At 39.6% G+C, this 21,429-nt stretch overlaps 2 protein-coding genes across 3 annotated transcripts; one reads left to right on the plus strand and one right to left on the minus strand.

Annotated features, from left to right (window-relative positions):
- Nucleotides 1–331: 331 nt before the first annotated feature.
- LOC116064274 (gap junction alpha-3 protein-like) lies at nucleotides 332–4,131 on the plus strand. Of its 2 annotated transcripts, none has more exons than XM_031319359.2 (2): nucleotides 332–668; nucleotides 2,093–4,131. In XM_031319359.2, exon 2 carries the CDS (start codon nucleotides 2,117–2,119, stop codon nucleotides 3,200–3,202), a length of 1,086 nt encoding a protein of 361 aa, XP_031175219.1. In that variant the 5' UTR covers nucleotides 332–668; nucleotides 2,093–2,116; the 3' UTR covers nucleotides 3,203–4,131. The 2 variants fall into 2 exon arrangements, with proteins under 2 accessions (XP_031175219.1, XP_031175220.1); XM_031319360.2 differs by lacking the exon at nucleotides 332–668 and adding an exon at nucleotides 1,495–1,987.
- A 3,679-nt stretch (nucleotides 4,132–7,810) lies between these two features.
- Nucleotides 7,811–15,471, minus strand: vma21 (vacuolar ATPase assembly factor VMA21). Its single transcript, XM_031319363.2, has 3 exons — nucleotides 15,230–15,471; nucleotides 14,813–14,922; nucleotides 7,811–8,830 (listed from the first exon to the last, which is right to left on the minus strand). Exons 1-3 carry the CDS (start codon nucleotides 15,454–15,456, stop codon nucleotides 8,691–8,693), a joined length of 477 nt encoding a protein of 158 aa, XP_031175223.1. The 5' UTR covers nucleotides 15,457–15,471; the 3' UTR covers nucleotides 7,811–8,690.
- Between the last annotated feature and the right edge of the window lie 5,958 nt (nucleotides 15,472–21,429).

The raw sequence follows: 21,429 nt of genomic DNA on the forward strand, positions 1-21,429 counted from the left end.
TAACCTTAGTAGTTATATAAACAGTGTTTTTCATTTGACTACTTAAAACTGGAGTTCATCTCACTACTGATATGTTGAAACAAAACTTTTTTTCTGTACTTTTTCTTTCCTGTCACTGTGATTTGTAACTTGAGGATGCAAATGGCTACTCATCTCCAAATCATGCCCCCTGTGATAGGAGAGACCCTGATGCTATATTTAGACCACTTGTGGCCAGACTAGCTTAGCGGACACCATGATTGGCCAGCTGCCCTGTCACTCACCGTAACAAGCGAGTAGAGGGGCTTTAATAGTCTACATTAGAGAGTGTACCCTGTGCCAAATTTAACCACGGAGGGGAGGGCGTGGGGGGTTGAGGCAGGGCAGGCCGAACATGGTTGAGAGTGTGTCCAGCAGGTTACGTGTGTGTTGTGGTCAGTGGCAGACCCAGAGGCCTGGATCCTGATTCCTGCCTTAGCTGTATTTGAAAGCAGAGGACTGAGTCGGTGGGTTTGTCGGTGTGGAACAGAGGTTGTGGCCAGAAGAAGTGCACTTTTCTTGTCCATTCAAGGGCATTGCTGGGGGCCCGAAGAATAGCTCTGAGCTGAGGCCTGTCTGTAAAGCAGGCGGCCTCATGGACCCTCGAAGACGTGTAGGGCTTCACCGCAGGGGATGCATCAGCTGACAAGGTGGGTTTATTCAGTAAATGTGACTTCTCTGTGTTTTGTGACAAACTTTTGTGAATTTGAAATACTTTCAGGGAACGTTATAACACCTTGTCAAGTACTATCAGTAGTTAAAGTTGAAACAGCTTATCAAAGGCTGTCGTTTGTTCACAGACTGTCTTGTGTGGGAACACAATCTTAGAGTTATCCACACTTCATTTTTCTAATGTTCATCATATTGTTATCGTTGGTCAAGGAGGATTACATAGTCTGAGGGGTTTGATATTGAAAGCATTTGTTTAAAGTGCTCATATTATACTTTTTGGCTTTTCCCCTTTCCTTTATTGTGTTATATATCTTTTTTGTGCACGTTATAGGTTTACAAAGTGAAAAAGCCCAAAGTCCACCCCAAAGGGACTTACCATCTTCAACAGAAAACACTGTTCACAAACTGCTCCAAACAGCTCTATTGTAGTCCAGCCTTTACTTCCGTGACGAACGTGCGTCACTTTGTAACACACGTTATAATGCTCGCCTAGCTGCTAGCGTGGCACTCCCTCATACTCTGCAACTGACTAGCTAGCAGTCCTTACCTAGCTACTGCACATGTACGACTCCCAACAAAGATGGAACAGAAGTGCGATGCCTCACTCTGTAGCTAAAACAGAGAGCTCAACACACAGGGTGAAAAGAGGAGCTGCAGCAATGTGCAGTACAACAAAAATATGGTGTTTTCTGAAAATTAAACCACACAAACCTATTCTGGTACAACCTCTAAATACAATTATGAACCTGAAAATGAGCATAATATGAGCACTTTAAAATTGCAACCCACTTTACAGTTGCTAAAACACCAGATAGATATATTAATGGTGGCTCCCTAAACATCATTCCACCTGCCACATTTTGGCAGTTATCAGAATTCATTCTCCCTCACAGTAGCATACCCTGAATGTGCTGTCCTGCTATTTTACAGTACATCCATCAGAAGTAGAAAATATTTATAACATAATGTGTTACAGGAGCTGACAGGACTGGCATTACTCAACTGTTTCTAATTCGCACTTCCACCACATCTGCCTGGTGTTTGATTTCACTTCGTGCGTGGATCATGTTGCTGTGGCTCGAGCCATGAAGGCCGGGAGCCGCAGAAACATGACTGGAACCTGCCTTCCTCCCTGTCCGCACTTGCCAAATATATACCCTCCTAAAGTAAATATAATCCTGTCTGCGTCCACATGGAAAAGGCCATTACCTGCTCCGCAGCAGAGTCCCCCAGTTGTGCACTCGATTAGCAGCTTGGCTCCCTAGAGACTCAGTTGGTCTGAGCTCTGCTAAACTTGGTAAGACGTTTTAGAGAATTTGTAGTTATCAGGAATACTGGAGCTTACTTTAACTACTGGATTAGTATTATTTGAAACTAATTTTGACTGTTTTTGTACCTCCAGTCCCAGATCTGAGCTGACGCAGCCATGGGCGACTGGAACCTGCTGGGAAAGTTGCTGGAAAAAGCCCAGGAGCACTCCACTGTGGTGGGGAAGGTGTGGCTCACCGTCCTGTTCATCTTCCGCATCCTGATCCTGAGTGCTGCCACGGAGAAGGTGTGGGGCGACGAGCAGTCGGGCTTCACCTGCGACACCAAGCAGCCAGGTTGCGAGAACGTGTGCTATGACATCACTTTCCCAATCTCTCACGTCCGCTTTTGGGTTCTGCAGATCATCTTTGTGTCCACGCCTACGCTGATCTACCTGGGACACATCCTCCACCTAGTGCGGATGGAGGACAAGCATAAAGAGAGGGATCAGCAGATGGAACATGCACATCATTCAGACAAGCAGGCCCTTATTATGGATGGTAAGCAAAAGAAGGCTCTGGTGAGGGACAAAAAGGGCAAAGTGCACCTGCAGGGGGAGCTCTTGCGCACATATGTCTTTAATGTGGTCTTTAAAACCCTGTTTGAGGTGGGCTTCATTGTGGCTCAATACCTCTTGTACGGCTTTAAGCTGAAGCCCATGTACACATGTGACAGACCGCCCTGCCCCAACGTGGTAAACTGCTACATATCCCGTCCCACAGAGAAAACCATCTTCATCATCTTCATGCTGGGAGTGTCCAGCGTGTCTCTGCTCCTCAACCTCATAGAGGTCTACCACCTGGGCTTTACCAAGTGTCGCCAGGGCATCAGCTTCAGGAGAGCTGATCAGTCCTCTGTGAGTCTCCCCAAGGAGCCCGGCGAGGCCGCGGTGCCGTATGCGCCGAGCTTTGACGACTACTTCCACCAAGTCCAGCCAGCCTACCCGCCCGTACCCAGCTACAACCTCTCCCCTTTGTCTGAGGACACAGACTCGTCCTTCCACCCCTACCACAGCAAGGCGGCATACAAACAGAATAAGGACAACTTGGCGGTGGAGAAGAGCAGCAGCAAGTCAGAAGAATGTGACCTGAAAGGAAAGAAGGGAGCAGGATCAGCCCCTGGGTCACCTACGCAGGCTAGGCCGGGCCGTAGTGCCAAACACAGCAGCAACAACAAGACTAGAATAGACGATCTGCAGATATGAGGAGGTTTATGTTCCTCTGAGGGTGTCTTAAATTGCTATGAGGGGATCGTATGTTGTTTGGAAGCATTCATACATGCTGAACTGACTCCCCTTTTTAAGATGGCACAGGTTTGACTCATTCCAACTTAGAAGGGAGTGATATTCACAGGGCACACGGAGAAGCCGCAATTGTTCAGTAATGTGTAAAGACTAATGTAGGTCAATAATCACATTTCTAATGGACTTACACTTGTTGAAGGAAGTTTGGCTCCACTGAGAAATGTCCCACAGCTGGCTTTTCATTTGTAAAACTTAATTGGATTTCACATTAGACTAGCATTTATGGTATACGGTACACCATTTGTGACAACACCAGTTTTCAGTTTTCAGTCAATGTTGTGAAGTTTTTTTTTATTGTGTATGGTATGAATCTCTCCACTATTCACTATTGTCACTGAGAACACAATCAACAAGAAACGCAGTCTGCTCAGGTTTTACATCAACGTGAATGAACCCAAAAAATGCACCTCTGTGTATAAAGTTGCCCAAATAATGGGAACAGAATCCAGGGCAGAAACTTGTTGACAGCATTTGAGGAAATCAGATAGGGTGAATAGTTAAATGTAACTTCCTTTAACTGTTTTGACAGCACCATTTAGCATAGTTCACTTGCATAGACTTGAAGTTAAAAGTTGCGCAATACCTGACAACACATTGGACACTGGAAATACTTTACCTAATTCCAGGACGCGCCTCAAAAGAAATTGCACTGGTCTCAGGAGTTCACACATATGTATTGCCTCTTTTTACTGTGACAGCCAGCAAGTACATAATTATAAGCACATTGTTTTGTTTAGATCTGTGTTTGTGCCGTTTGTTTTCTGTAAAGCACTTTGGTGACAACCATATTTGTTAAACTGCCTGAAATAAATCTGTCTTAAATTTGCAAAGTTAGCAGTGTGTTTATGATCAAGTCTTTATCAGAAAAAGGGTCATCGTTTCACTGGAGCACATGTTGCAACTGCTATTTCATATTCCTAAAACAATCAACTCAGGAGAAGCGATGATATTGGTAATATTTAGTTTCTTTACACAGTAGCTCTGACATATAGAATATAGTAGCCATATTTTTTGGAAACACCGAATCTCTGTAATTAGAATCTACCAGGTGCAGCTTGAGTCATCAGTATCCACCCACAAACATTTCAACCAGTTACAAACTGACGTGCTTGAGCGGGAACAAACATGTCATGTGTAAAGGTTTTGCTGTCTTCATATCCCACACAGGCACATCTTCCACTCATGTGTGCCGGGAAAGCACAGCACGCAGGCACCCCTGGTATGGAAACCTTGAAATTAATGGCATAGCAAGTTCATGACGAGGAAGCTGGCTCATACCTTTGGACCGCTGCGTTCGTAATTTTCTGTCAATGCTTGATTTGTTAAGGGAAGAACAAATATATTTTATACTTAATGTGTATTAAAAACTAAACAGTACAATTCCTAGGAAAAATATTACTCTTTCAACTGCAGTTTGTTGATGCTTTGAGATATGATTGAGTGTAGTCTGGGCATACTATTCTACTTCAGTGTGTTGTGGTGCCAGAAACAATGTTTTTCAGATCTCCCAGTCAAAACAGTCAGGGCTGTTATTTGAAATGTACGGCTCCATAAACTAGAATAGTTTCTGATCCTAAAAAAAATAAAAATAAAAAGTCACATCCACTTTTAACAAATGAGAATAAAACATGAAGGCTACTCAAAGACATACATCATCTTAACATGTAATAAAGTGATCATCTTTGAGAAATGGGTTGGATGTGTTTTTGAAATGTTGACAGATGAATATATATGAGTTATGACAGATATCCAGCACTTTGAAATTAAGTCCTTTTAGTGTCGGGCCAACACTTCAAATTGCAGTTGCATCAGAGCATTGCAATTTAAAGGTTTCTAGTTTGACTGAATCACGCAATAAAAGTATGTCATTTGTTAACATTCGATGACATGGAGTTGATTTTTTTTGTATAATCTGCCATGACTTCATGGCGACTTTTGTATTAGCTCTGCAAGTTAAATTAGTAGCAGCATGCCCACCTCTGACACTCTTGACTACAAGAATGGTGATCTCAATGCAGTTTAGCCTATCTGAGGGACTGTGCACAAAGTACTTGGGTGGAGATAGGGCAGAACATTATGTTTTAAAAAAAAGCAAGGCCCTTGTCAGTGTTATCAATATTTTCTTTGGATTCTCCCCCTGACTAAGAGAAAAATTGCAACACTCTCCCCTCAACATACAATGAAGTAATAAATAACAATATTGAACTGGTAAAATTCATTTGGCCATTAATACTATAGTTTAAGATGTGTACCCTAATTTAAACCTTAGTATCTTAATGAAATAATTATTTTCACATAGCCACGAAATCACATAATATAGAAGTGGAATTATTGTTGCCAAAATTATGGAAAAAATAACAAAACAATGCATTCTTTTTACTGAATAATTAAAAATAATTAGTCATTGTGTACTGGTAACTTATTTAGCTTACCTTAGAGATCCGGGGCTATTTAGATAGCCCTCCACTTAAAAATTAAATTAAAAACTCTCAACGTTTAAAATAGATTGTGGCATAATCTCATATAAAAAAAAAAAGAAACACAATATCCAGTATGAAGTTAAATGCAGCAAAACACACAAACAAAACACACTATGGAAACTCTAAATGTCAGCAAAGCTTTTATAGTCATCATCATAAAGATATGTTTAGTATAATATGTTGTAATTGTAGCCTAATCAAGAAAGTCAGGACTGAGGACACTTTCAATTTCTGCAGATCTTTATAAAAAACTGCCTAATAAGTAGGCTATATACTGTATTTGTATGTTTGTATACTGTAAAAAAAATCTGTTTCACATTTTTGGGAATAAATAATAGTTTTGTCAGTGCTGAAGCCAGTAATAATCTTCTCTAAAGCACCTGAGCAGTGTTTCATGGGAAATAACAGCCAAGACTTTACACAATAAAAGCGCTGCCTTGGTTATGTGTAATGGTGGATATAATTGTATGTGTCTATCACTGTGTTCTGTTCCGTTGGCTGTGGTGCGATGCTTCATATTATTTTCCACCAGCTGTAGCACAGTACTCTACTGCCCTCTCCCTTTACTTTAACTTAAACACTGGCAGTTTGCTCATCTGAGGGTTGTGTCTGCTGGGCATGCCATCTGCTGGGCGAAGGAAATTGAAGTCCCAGAGACTCCTTATATTTTGAAATGCATTGCAGACAGGCTAGTGGTTACATACATTATTGAACATTTATAATGATGGATTCCTATATATCTGTCTGTTCAATTAGGACATAATGTATTTATACACAAAGAGTCTGTACTAAATGTGGATTACATTTTAGGATAAGCAGGGCACACAGAAAATCAAGTGTTTTTGTGGTACTTAATCCCAAGTGTTCAGCGCTCTCTTCATCACACTCACGCTATACACCAAACCTGTTAATGTGTGATAAACGACAAAGCCAGAAGCAAAGCATGCCCTTGCACCAACTTTGTGTTGCTGCAAGGGTACGCTTATGAAATACCAGCCAAAAGAAAAGCAAGGCTTCTGATGTTTGCTGACTGAATCAGTCGGATTGCTTGCATGGCCTGTCACCTCATCACCACCACCAGCCTTGTTAAACTCAATGCAGATTGCACAGCTCCAACACCAAGCTCTGCAGAATACAGTGAGGGAGCTACAGCAGTGTGCTGTTAAAAAGAGACTCACACGGCACGGAGGAAAATGAACATAAATCAGCTGCTAAGTTTTTGAGGCAAAATAAAGACATTATGTCTCAGATGCTGTCACTTCTTGTCTTGGCCTCCATATTGTGTTTGTCTATGAGGAGCTTTGCTGCCACCATGTGACAGCTGAGACTCCCTGCAGAAGTCAATTTAAATAATATTTACTGTAGCGTTTTGCATGTCAGGCGTGTTGCTGAAGTGACAGTGAAATTGCCCATTCATATCTATTACCTGCATACTTACGGTTTGTTTTCAATGGAAGTGCTGATATTGACTAAATAAAACTAAGCTGACATTCTTTAGGGAAAAAAAGGCTCTAGATAAATAAAGTAAACACACACACATGCATTTCTGGGAATACATTTTGGTTTAGTGTGGCTTACACAACAGATGGTAGGGGAATCCATGGCTTTTTGTGTGTTGCAGCTTTTTTTAGCACACTCATTTATAAAAACAAATGTCCATCCTAGGTTTCATCACAGCATCTTCTCAAAGATAAAAACTCTGATTTCCGCAGGCCAATGATACAGACCATAAGTGGCAGGCTTAAGCCACATATATTTAACCTCAACCCTTTTCAATACAAGACTGCTTGTATTATAAACTCAAAAAAATATAGCATATAAGAAACCTGAAGACCATGATGTCTACATCACATCGGATTCTGTCTGTATCATTACCATGTTCTTTATAGGGAATAGTATACAGTAACAAATGTGTAAGCATTTTCATGCACAATTTGACATGTCCAAAAAAATATAAATCTGCATTTGGTTTCAGTGAATCGGCAAAATTGCACAATGTCTTTTGGAAAAATGTGAAACAACTCAAAAGTTACAATTATTAAGTTTATTTGAGCAAGTCAACATTCTCATCTTTAACACACCGACTTCACTGACATCACCAAACATCTTAAATACAAAACATTTCTTCAAATACAATTTGACCTTGCAATAATTTCCAAATTCAAATTTCCAAAATATCACTGAGCTACATTACACACACACACTTTCTGACAAAAACAAAAACACTTGTTTACAAAGACAAACCGATGAGTCTGAATATTTTGAAGACAAGAAGTCATGAAGATTTTTGATCCAAAGTACAGCATGAAAGTCAAGCACATTATGGGTTTATATTGAAGTTAAGAGTCATCTTTAAATGTATGCAGATAAGAACTGAAATTTGAGGACAGAATGATCAAATAAGCAGTGCACATTCTCACAGAATGGATGTAGAGCATTTTGGAATCAAATCCTTCATACAGTCACATTACAAGCACATGTATGTGTGTGCACACGCACGCATCATCCAAAACGCAAGATGTTTTCTTACATAAACTCTTTCTGTGAAGGGACTTACAGCACTTAGCCAAATGGCAGCTTATAATAAAGCCTCTTAAAAATAGCTCTGTCTCTGTCAACAAAAGTAACATTTTAAGAGAACAAAAAGTCAATAAGCGGGCCTGCTGAGGCTGGTGTAAAACACACCTAACAGCCTCCACTCCCCCATACCAGAGAATAGTACGGCAGTTTCATGCTTTAACCTTGTGTTAAAGCCTAAGCGCAAACCAGATCCCCTAACTGTCTGGTTGGTAGATGGTGCTGTGTTTAGTGCTGGAGCCCATGGTGGGGGGGGGGGGGGGGGGGGCCCTGCAGATCCATGCCCGTGTCTGTCCATCTCCTCCGGTCTTACGAGCTGATAAGGACATGCCTTAATCATCTTTGCCCTTCCCTTTAGGCGTGCCTTCGTTCCAGGCCACATAAACAAACAAAGCCAAAACAACATGCACAGCGAGCACTGCAACAATGGCTGCATAGAAGTAGCTGTCAGAGCTTGACATCTTCATGGAACCTGGAAAAAGGAGGGGACCATTAACAGTTAGGGCTGTGTATTGGCAAGAATCTGGCAATACGATAAATGTATCACGATACATGGGTCACGATTCAATATATTGCAATATATACTGTGCGTAAGGCGATATATTGGGATTTTTTTAAAGTATAATTTTAGAAAAACTAATATTTAAAAAAAGACATGATGTGCATAAAAGTCAAAGAAGTTTACTTTAGGTAAACAATTCAGTACACAGAAAATCAAACTGCCAGTTTGGGATTGTGGTTCACAGGTTCTTAGTGAGCTAATTTGTATTTGCTAAAGTAGGCCAAAGTTCAGCCATAGCTACATTGTTAGCTTCTAGCAAAAAGTCAGGCACTGCTAGGCGAGGACACTAGTGGTGCATCTCAGCATAGCCATCTAGCGGTAGGGGGTTTAAACACAACATAAACGAGAACCACTGTCTTACATGAATATTTTGGAACGTAAAAAAAAAAAAAAAAAAAAAAAAAAAAAAGGTTGATATTGCCTTTTTGAAAATCGATACAGTATTGCAAAATAAAATATCGCGATATTCAAGTGTATCGATTTTTTCTTACACCCCTATTAACAGTGATGGCAAGCAGCTGCATTACAGTGCCAAAACGGTCTAGATAATTTTTCACGTGAAATTTGGCAGTCAGGATGATCTTTTATGGACTTATATTAGAGATGCTCCGATACTGCCTAAAACACTGGTATCGGGAAGTACTGGAGTTTATGCACCGATCCGATACCACGTAATAAAGCCTTAAAGAAAATCTACGTTAAAGTAGTTTATTTATGTTCTTTTTCCGTTATAACTGACTGTCAAAGTGCATAATAAAAGAATGTTCTGTGGCATTCATTGTTTGTGTTTGTTCATGTTCACAAAGAGTTTAACCTGAGCCAGACCGACAACAAAGATAGCAATAATATCACATCCATACAGGGATAGTAGTATCCAGTTGGTGAAACATAATAAAATATATGACACACTGGTATCAGATCGGTACTCAGTATCGGCCGACACGCAAGTTCAGGTATCAGAATCGGTATCGGGAAGCAAAAAATGGTATCGGGCCATCTCTAACTTATATGCTATTCATATTTGCTGGTGTGGAGTGGATTGCTGCTGAACCTAATCGTGTCGTGCGTAACATGTAATAACAAAGTATCTTATCTTAAAACTTGTAGGAGTAGGAATGGGATATGATGATTATCTTGAGTTAAAATCAATTGTTTACCATCAGAGTTTTCTACACAGTTTATACTGTGATATCTAACCGTTTAACATCTCCGGTTGTATTATGTAATTGTGGGCAATATTAAAAACCATCGAGCAGGACTGCTTTATGTCAGACTTGGATTTGTACACAGTACAGATATGTAATATGTAATGTTTATCTATCTATGATTTCTTAATTGAATGTCAAGAAATTGACAATATATACAGGTGAAACTCTGATAATTAAAATATCATGCAAAAGTTCATTTATTTCAGTAATTCAACTTTAAAAGTGAAACTAAAATATTATATAGACTCATTACATGCAAAGCGAGATATTTCAAGCCTTTTTTAGTTATTATTTTGATGATTATGGCTTACAGCTTATGAAAACCCCAAATTCAAAATCTCAGAAAATTAGAATATTGTGAAAAGGTTCAATATTGTAGGCTCAAAGTGTCACACTCTAATCAGCTAATTAATTCAAAAACACCTGCAAAGGGTTCCTGAGCCTTTAAATGGTCTCAGTCTGGTTCAGTAGAATTCACAATCATAGGGAAGACTGCTGACCTGACAGTTATGCAGAAAACCATCACTGACACCCTCCACAAGGAGGGAAAGCCTCAAAAGGTAATTGCAAAAGAAGTTGGATGTTCTCAAAGTGCTGTATGAAAGCACATTAATAGAAAGTTAAGCAGAAGGGAAAAGTGTGAAAGAAAAAGGTGCACAAGCTGCAGGGATGACCGCAGCCTGGAGAGGATTGTTAGGAAAAGGCCATTCAAAAGTGTGGGGGAGCTTCACAAGGAGTGGACTGAGGCTGGAGTTACTACATCAAGAGCCACCACACACAGATGGACTCTGGACATGGGCTTGTCAAGCCGCTCCTGAACAAAGAACGTCAGAAGCGTCTTACCTGGGCTAAAGAAAAAAAGAACTGGTGTGTTGCTCAGTGGTCCAAAGTCCTCTTTTCAGATGAGAGCCAATTTTGCATCTCATTTGGAAACCAAGGTCCCTGAGTCTGGAGGAAGAATGGAGATCCAAGATCCAAGATGCTTGAAGTCCAGTGTGAAGTGTCCACAGTCTGTATTGATTTGGGGAGCCATGTCATCTGCTGGTGTTGGACCACTGTGCTTTATTAAGTCCAGAGTCAATGCAGCCGTCTACCAGGACATTTTAGAGCACTTCATGCTTCCATCAGCAGACAAGCTTTATGGAGATGCTGACTTCATTTTCCAGCAGGACTTGGCACCTGCCCACACTGCCAAAAGTACCAAAACCTGTTTCAATGACCATGGATTATTGTGCTTGATTGGCCAGCAAACTCATTACCACCACTGAGGTGCCCTTGAGCAAGGCACTTAACCCCAACCGCTCCAGTGGAGCTGCTCAGTGGCCAGCAGATCAGACTGTGGTTGTACTGGGCAGCTTCCAGGTATGAATGTGTAACTGTGTGAATGTGATCAGGGCGTTCCTGCAAAAGAGAGGCTGCCTGTCAGTGAACCTTCCCTGAATAAATAAAAGGTTAAAAAAAAAAAAAAAAAGAGAATCTATGGGGCATTGCCAAGCGAAAGATGAGAGACACGCGACTGAACAATGCAGAAGAGCATTCCATAACACCTCAGCAGTGCCACAGGCTGATAGCATCTATGTCACGCCGCATTGAGGCAGTAATTCATGCAAAAGGGGCCCAAACCAAGTACTGAGTACATATGCATGATTATATTTTTCAGAGGGACGACATTTCAATATTTAAAATCCTTTTTTTAATGATTTCATGTAATATTCTAATTTTCTGAGATTTTGAATTTGGGGTTTTCATAAGCTGTAAGCCATAATCATCAAAATTATAACAAATAAAGGCTTGAAATATCTCGCTTTGCATTTAATGAGTGTATAATAATAATATGTTAGTTTCACCTTTTAAGTTGAATTACTGAAATAAATGAAGTTTTGCACGATATTCAAATTTTCCGAGTTTCACATGTAATTACGTTTCGTCCACGTAGCCTAAATAAGAACAGTGGGCCTCATTCACCCTTATCTTCCTAAGTTCTTTCTTAAATTTGTTCTTGAGAAAGGTCCTAAGAGCGCTTCCACACCTGTAGTTCGGTAGACTCTGTGCGATTCGGGGGTGAAGTTGCAACATTGTTGCATTTTCATATGGTTCGGTTTGCGTTCACACTGTACTTTGTCAACTGCACCAAACATTGTAAACAAATGTCACACGGTCAAAACAGTTGCTCGTCTATTGGACAGAGTATCAGGGTCAAACTCCCTGACACTTCTGGCCTCATAAATAAAAGAGCAACAACAAATGTATAACGTCTTGGGTTTTCTGGTTTTGCTTTAGTGTTTCTAATATTTTAAAAGAAGGCGGACAGTGTGAGCAGGTGACAAGACAGCGAGTGAAGGAGAGGACGAGCCTTGATGAGACAGAGAGATTATGACGTGCTGCTCAGGTGTGAAAAGCAACCTTAAGAAAAGTCTACGTCAGATTCATGATATGTTCTAAAACCGCATGATTGTTCGCACCTTGTACGGTGTAGTTCTTGTAATGATGAATGCCATTGTCATAATTTCAAAGAGCGCACCAGTTGATTCTAGTTAGCAAAGGTAAACGCCCCACCAATCCACATTAAAAAGGGTATGAGACTGGAGGGCTGTGTGCACACAGAAATTAAAAAGAAAAGTTGAGAAAATTAAGTCACCAACAAAAGTTTAAAGAGGGTGGAGCACCGGACTCCAAACTTTAAAAAAAAAAACAACAACTACAGAACAATAGTTCTGAAGTGGACGTACTTCTGCAGGACGTGAACGCCAAACAAAGTGTCGTACTTAGTAGGGTCTCACTCTCTGCAAATCAAAAAGATCTAGGCCTACATGATCGTGGAAGACACGTTCCCTCCTCAGGGAATGATCTGCAACATCTTGCAGCAGTAAATATGCCATTGTGCGAGTAGAGATAGGCCTACTTTTGGCCTATAACTAGCGTGATCATTCACTAATTATTGGATGGCATGGTTCCCAATTAACATAACTGATGGGAATTTAAGTGTTTTTAAAAGACCATAACGCTCTGTAAAATAATGAAACTAATTATTAAAAAGTATTAAATGATAAAAATATGATTGTTATTTAAATGCTATATATTACATTATTATCATTATAATATCATATTATATATTATACGACTGTAGAATTAAAGAATACACAATAACCAAGTATTTTGCAAAAACATGCCAGCGCTCAAATGTGCGTAAGTGTGGGTAGATTTAGTTCTTAGCTAAGAACAGATCCCAAATAAGAAAGCATTAGCGAATGTCAAAATCTCCATGTAAACGGCATAAGTGGGTTTTAAGAAGAAATATCTTCTTAAAATGGTTGGTGAATATTAAATTCATCATTAGAAATTAAGTTAATAATGAACGCCACTGTTGGACCCAATAGACAATACAGTTCTGCAAATAAATGCATTGGTTTTTTTTATGTTTTGAAGACAGTTTGTATCAACAATGAAAGGAAAATACTGCAAACCATTTCTTTGCGGATATTAGCAATATAAATATTAAAATGTTATTTTAATAAAAACAATCATATTGTAATATTGGACTTTAAACTCTCCAATGTCAATAACTCACAGGTTTAAAAAAAAAAAAATCCAGTATCAGTCAGACTCTGGTTCCTATGCAAAGCTTTTAGCTAGAACAGGGGTGTCAAACTCGTTTTAGTTCAAGGGCCACATACCCCTAATTTGATTTCAAGTGGGCCAGACCAGTAAACTTCAACAAGATCAGAAACTTGATCTGCCACAGAGCTTCTTGTCAGCTTGATGTTGGCAAACGCAAAATGCTTCTGCTACGACAGTGTTCTAAGGCAGGGATCTTCAACAGGGGGTCCGGGACCTCCAGGGGGTCCTCAGAGTCACTCCAGGGGGGCCTCCAAATTATTATTAATTTTTGAAAGTTTTTTCAAAAATTAAAAAGTCTTAACATGATTCCAACATAGTATTAGCAAATATAAATCCCCACTGATGGTAGGCTTACTGGCCAATAGGTAATGTAGTCACTAAGGTAGCCATCCACAGATACAGTTCATCCCAAAGGATTGACTGTTTCACATTTATTTCACATTTAAGGGTTAACATTAAAACATGATTTATAAAATCATGGCAACAATTATTAGGCTATTTAAAGCTTTTGCAAAAAATGTATCTATAAATGCTTTAGGGTGCCCTAAAAGTTATTGTAGGACCAGATTAATATGCAACTTAATTTCATACAATATATGTAGTAGGGGGTCCCTGATCCGTCTCTCTTTCAGTTAAGGGGTCCTTGGCTTAAAAAACATTGAAGACCCCTGTTCTAAGGTCATTGTAGGAACAAAAACAACATTACGGACCCTGGGGAGAGAGGGGTAATATTACGAGAAAAAGTCGTAAATTTATGGAAAAAGAACTCGGATATTCTCTGACATTAAAGTGGTAGGCCTAAATTTGGAATTGGAATTTATTACTTCTCTGCAATTTTCACACTTTGCAAAGTCATCCAGTGGGCCCGTTTGGACCCTTTGGGGGGCCGGTTCTGGCCCATGGGCCGTATGTTTGACACCCCTGACCTAGAACAAAGATAAGACTTCAAACAAAGTGAACAGTTTGTGGTAGCATCCTCCTTTCATCTATTCTAAATAGGCCTAGGTGAAACAAAATAAACGTTTAAGGGCTGCACACACAAACAGGATAGTGCTGCGAATCTTACCCTCAAAGAGGTACGCCTTTGTTGCAAAGTAGAGACCAATGGGCAGCGTGACCATCAGGATGGTGAAGAACAGCAGAGTCTTGAGGGCTGAAACCAGGGAGCTTTCATTTCTGCAGAGGAGTAAGAGTTCATGAGTCAGCCGAGATAAAAGGAGACAGTGACCTTACTGTTAAGGAACAACGGGACTCTGACAAGCCGACTACTGATGTGGGGATGATTCATGTTGGGTTCCAGGACTACGCCACATCAAATAAAAAGATTGGTAAACTTTGGCACATGTTTAACAAAGAGCAGCACAAGGGGGACGGGTTGTTTTGAGAACAGTCGTCACTCCACGGACAGAAAGGCTACTAAGCTAATTAGCTAGCTAGCTAGCTAAGGTAAGCTGTTCATTTAAAATAATAAGGGTTTTCTCACCCTCTGTAATAAGCCGGCGGTCCTGCGTCTGAAGCTGCTCTGACAGATCCGTCCATTGCTGGGCTGATAGTGGCGAGGTAAAGGTAAAAGCGGAAAATATAATCAGATAATGTTAGCGTGTTGTCACTAATGAAATCCCTTCCTCTTCCGCATATGATCATGGGACCGTCACATGACGCGGTCTGACGCCAGTTAGTCTCGCGAGGCCTGGCTGATGCCTGGTTCATATCCTGCAGAAACAAAAGGATATTTCTAGGTGGAAAATGTTTTATTTCCGCAAAATATGGGACAAGCAATGTGTATCTCGTCCTGTTTTTTCGAGTTTCCTGTAAGGATCATAAGCCTTGGGCAATAAGATAATATATTTGATATTCTGTCTTGTTCAGCACTTTGGTCGACCACAGTTGTTTAAATGTGCTATAAATACATTTGACATTGCCATAAGAGAAATGCAATTGTGTTTATTCAGAATATCTATATAGTGCTTTAGGGCAGAGTTCTAGACTCTTATGGATTGATCACTGTATTTCCTTTTCCTATAAATGGTCTAGGCCTATATAAAACGTATTTGTCCTCACAATAGATGAACATGTTTATGTAATATTTAAAACAATTGTCCATTCTTATCCTGACATCACTGTTATTTTTTCCATTCCCATTACCAGGCTCTAACAATAGAAGCTAAGAGAGGATGGATGTAAACTTGTAAGTTTGTCATTCAAGCATCATTTATGGCAGTCTTGTTTCATGGCATGTGCTTGTTCACCCTACATTCCTAAATAATGCAACGCTGTAGACCATTTCTTGTTTAATTGCAGATAAAACAGAGAGCCATTAAGTCCATTTTGTGTCGACTGTATACATTTGGTGCCGTGCGCTGGCTGTGTTTCTGGTTGAAGTCTCACGTAAGTGTCAAGCCGTGACATTTCTGCTCCAGTTGGCTTTGTGTTCACCGGTCCACGCTCAGCAGATTCCCCAAAACGCATTTGAAAAGACTCTCAATAGAGAACAAGCCACAACCACTAAGAATAATGCAGTGATGTGTGTTCAAAATAATCATTTTGCTTACTGTGGCAATGTCACTCCCAAGTAGTTACGAAAAGCCTCATTGACTCTGGAGACGCAGAGGATTGTCCTAGTGAATCATATTATTCTCAAAACTGTTGCTGGATGGTGAGGTGAAACTTAACAGGTCGAGTTGTATTAACACAGAGCGGTAAGTTAATGCAGCAGAAAAATCAAGTTTACATTAGTAAAGTTTACATTAGTTTGTGTGTGTGTGTGGGGGGGGTTCAACACAGTGTCCCCAACCTGATCAGTGTCCCTCCTTCACTTGCAGCGACCCACAGATCATGTGTGTACAGGCCTGTATGTGACTTGTAACACTTAAAACCAAATAAAATAAAAAAAAAATCTTTTTATTCATCTGTATGCAGATATCATGAGTACACATGTCACATGTCCTTGTAACTTTGTCTTTAATTGCTCTTGTCTAGTTACATTTTTTTTATCTTATTTTTTACTTCTCTATTTATCTGTACTTTATTCTATTTTTGTGCTGCTGCAACACTCACATTCCCCTCTGGGGATCAATACAGGCTTATCTTAATACCTCCAGGCACGGTTTATAATAGCAACAGGCCCAATACTGTATATTATACAGCCGTGTTTCTTAAATGGGAGTACACATACCCCTAGGGGTACTTTGGATACCGCAGGGGGTATGTGAGATTTTTAACACATTTTTATTTAAAAAATATCAGTCATGCATAATTCCTAAAATAATGATGCACTATATTAATGAATGGATTTAATGATTCTAAACATTTGAAATGTAGCATTTAAGTGTTTTTCAGTTACAATATTGTTGTTGTTTTTTTACCGAAAATGTTTTGTGCTGGTCAGGGAGGAAAAGAATCAAAAGGGGTACGTTATTTATAAAAGTTTGAGAATCACTGTTATACAGTAAAAGGCCTGCTGGTATTCTTAATAGGCTTTGCTGCTAAAACCTTAAAATGAAAACATAAATGTACCTAAAAACCCCCAATATAATCAGATCAGGAATGGATTTTCTGAAATGCATGCAATTCAATGTTACTGTTTTATGAATCACTAATATTTAAAAAGTTGTAGACGCCTTATTAATAAAATAATAATACTAATCCCAATTTGTTTATTTGTATTTGTTCATCAAAGTAAATGCAAAGTACTAAAGCTGTCAGATAAATGTAGTGGAGTAAAGTATTAGAAAATAGAAATACTCAAGTTGTCTAAAATTTGTACTTTACAGTATTTGAGTAAATGTACTTGATTACTTCCCACCACTGAGTGTGATAATATTTATTGAAAGAACACATCAACCACATGCAAAATGCACCTCACTTGCATTTAAAACAACATATTGATTCAAATCAAACACCTTTTTGTATAGAAGCCAAGGCCAGTTATACAGTACGTTACTAATTATACAGATAGACTTCTTAATAATATATCAATAATCATTAGAGCTAGCAATGATTCTAAAATAAACAGTGACCTTTTTTCATAAACAGGTCACCAGCAATTATTCCAGATCGAAATGGCATCCTCCCAATATACTGTACTTTTATTTTCTCTGGAAACAGATGCAAAAATCTAATTCATTTTTTTTTTTTTGCAATGACCTTTGAGAATAGACTGTAAACCACAGACCTATGGTGGGATTATGAAATTTAATAAAACATTGTCTAAAATTGAAGCTTGCCAAAAGTTGCGTTCTCAGTGGAATAACTGGTCAAGAGGTCTTCTGTTGCATGTTCAATACCAAATTGTCCTTCCTCTTAGAGCTTGACCTCTGACCTTCTGCAAGTATTTCCCATGGGGCTCTCTGTCTGGACCCCTCGCCTATTGCATTCCATGTGTCAACGACGCTCTATGTCAAACATGAGGCACACCACACCTGTTGTTTTGACCAAGCGACACAGAGTCAAAGTGTTGTAACTGGAAATGGTGTTTCCATTTGAAATCTGAGAATAAAAAACACTTTAAAAATAGTCCCATGTTATTCATAGCATTGTGTGATCCTCTTGTATCATGCAGTGCTGGAAAGTAACCAAGTACGTTTATTCAAGTACTGTGCTTTATTGTACTTTTTGTCAAATTTGGAGGTATAGGCTACTTGAATACTTTTATTTTATGCTTCTGTGTATACTTCAACACTAACTTTCAGGGGTAAATATTGCACAATTTGTCCATGCATCCATTGCATTTATTTAACAACTAGAGTTACTTTTCAGAAAATACAATGTCCTGTTGAAGGAAAAGTGTGACATTTTGAGAAATATGCTTATTCGCTTTCTTGAGTGTTAGATGAGAAGATTGACACCACTCTTAAAGTGTGTGTGCTAACTTACCTTAGAACAAAGACTGGAAACAGGCAAACAGCTAGCCTGGCTCTCTGCCAACCAACAACTCTGAACTCACTAATTAATTCAATCAGGAGAGACTTCGTTTATTGTACATATGCATATGAAATATGCAGAGTCTTTGGAGATTAGACTCCATTGTTATAAAATCATTTTTTAAAGGGGTAGAGAAACAAGACATATCCCCCCGATGGAGTCTAGACACTGGTGGTGGCGGCGAAGGAGCCCGAAAACCAGACCGAAGGAGTCAACGGAGCGTTCTGCCGGAGGAAGGGTGGCGCGGGCCCGCGGGTGATGGTGACTGGAGGTGGAATGGGAGGAGGAGGGTTGTACGCTTTGCCTGAAATGACAGCCAACAGCAGCAGAGAGAGAAACAGATTTAAAGCAGGGATGTAATGCTGTGATTGGATCATGGATTTCGTGGCCAATTCTGGTTGGTTTACTGAAAGTGAACGCCTCTAAACAGCTGAATAGTTTTAGGAAGAGAGAGCGGTGATTGAAGTTATTAGAAGTCTTCCTGAAAGAATTTACGCTTAGCTTCATTATTCAAATCTCAATTGTTTAATCTGTAAGGGTCAGAATGTCAAACTATTCGAGGCACAAAAAGGTAAAATCATCCAATATTTCACAATTAAAGCAAAGATTTGAGGAAAGTCCAAAGCATTTATACAAATTTGATGTTCTGTGTTTTGTTTTTTTTCGTTCCTGCTCATTTTCATCGTTTTTTTCTTCTTTCCCGCCCTATTAATCTTCTTTCTACCCCCAGATTGATTTTGTGACCCTTTGGAGGGGGCCGAACCCCCATGTTGGGAACCACTGGACTAAACAATTAAACTTGAAGTAGTTAAAGCTCCACCTCAACCAGCTACAACAGTTACATTCTACTTACCGTACACATTGTTCAATATTTCAATATTGACAATTTAATTGAGTACCTTTGTTTTTGGCACTTAAGGCCTAGATATAGCTGATAATCCTGTATTTCTTCGACACAGGACTCTTACTTGCAATTAAGTATTTTTACATGGACGAGTTGTATTCATACTTATATATATACTGTGTGTGTGTGTGTATATATATATATATATATATATATATATAGATATATTTACCGTTGGTGTAATGGCAAACTAGAGGTTACTGTCAACAAACAAGGTGCAAGGGAACATTTTGTCATGTACATTTTTTTTAGCATTTACGAATTCATCTATAATCCCCTGTGTTTATACCATTCAGTCTAAAAAATAAAGAAAATAATCTGACATAATCATCACCATCATCTCCATTTCTTGCTCTCATTGGCTGCATTAGACCCAAGACACCTAAAACCTCAACATAGTATTGTGACCCACAGCCCATCGGGACATGTAGGAACACATCATATGCATGAGAACACAGGCAGTGCTAAACCCAATGCACAAATCCATTAGGAGACTTGCTATTGGGGCAGCAGGCCCACTGTAAGACCCCTGTAAAATGCAATGATGTGTAAGAGCTGTATAATTCCTCTGTGCAAAGAGAGGCATTATTTCTGACTTCATCCAGCGGGGCGAAAAAACAATCATGTCACGCTGTAGCCTTGGGCCATATAATGCCTCACTCCTCATCCATTGTGTGAAGACCCTCTCTGAGCAGGCCTCTCCCTCCGGAAGAATAGTGGGAGTAGCCAGGGAGATTCAGCTCACCTTTCTCTCCCATGTCTTCCACACTGAGGAGGAGAGGGAAGTAAGAAAGTAAAACATTGCTGTGGAGGGATAAGAGTATCATGTCCTCATACAATTTCAAGTTTATGCCTCATTCCCCTTATGCTTGGTCCAGTACGGGCAATAAAATCTCAGTGCCATCACGTGGATGCTTCAAGGAGCACTGCAGATCTCTCATTAACAAAAACATATAAGACAAGGATGCCTGCCTTGTATATGACAGAAGGATATCATTCATGGTAATACATTCTGAGATTTCCCTATATGACAGTACATAGGGATTTATGGCGTGACTTGGCTGTAGAAACAAAGTAGCAGCTAAAGCAAAAGCAAACAGGAGACAATGTAAGCCACAGAGAGACATAGTCACGTGTGTGTGTGTGTGTGTGTGTGTGTGTGTGTGTGTGTGTGTGTGTGTGTGTGTGTGGTAGAATAAAGTCATGAGTAATGATGGACCATAAAGCGTCAGGCGGCATGGACAGATGATGCTGTCCTTGAACATAACTAAAAGAAAAATGTCTCCACAAGCTATTGCCCTTCATATTAAAACACAGGCAGAATGACAGACAGTGTGATAGATTAGACATTTCACCTTTTTTTTGTACTTTGATTTATCCGCAAAGAAATATGAGTTGTGTCACAGTCTTTTCTATCAATATGTTTAATGGAAAAATGCCAACTACTATTTTACAAAAACACTTTATATCTTCATGAGTTATCCAACACAGAATTTGTGCGAAACCAAATTTCTATGCTAAACAAAGCCTGCATTACACTGTGGTTCTAATATTAATTTGTCTATGCCCGAGTGGAAATTTCAGTAGCATGAAAATCTCCTTTCAGCACTATAGCTCAGTGTGTCAAAATCACAAGTTGTGGTTTTAGGAGGGGTTATATACCACTGCCAGACTATTATAATCTTGGTTATAAAACAAACAAACAAACAAACATTTGGACAGCACCATAGCTCTTTCCCTCTCTCTCCCTTTTTCCCTCTCTTCTCAGCCCGCAGGGACTTGGCTCGGGAACCGGAGGGTCACCTGTTCAAGTCGCATAATTGACCAAGTACGTAGTGTGGACTGGTAGCTGGAGA

The sequence above is a fragment of the Sander lucioperca genome, chromosome 1 (assembly GCF_008315115.2).
Source record: "Sander lucioperca isolate FBNREF2018 chromosome 1, SLUC_FBN_1.2, whole genome shotgun sequence".
NCBI lineage: Eukaryota > Metazoa > Chordata > Actinopteri > Perciformes > Percidae > Sander > Sander lucioperca.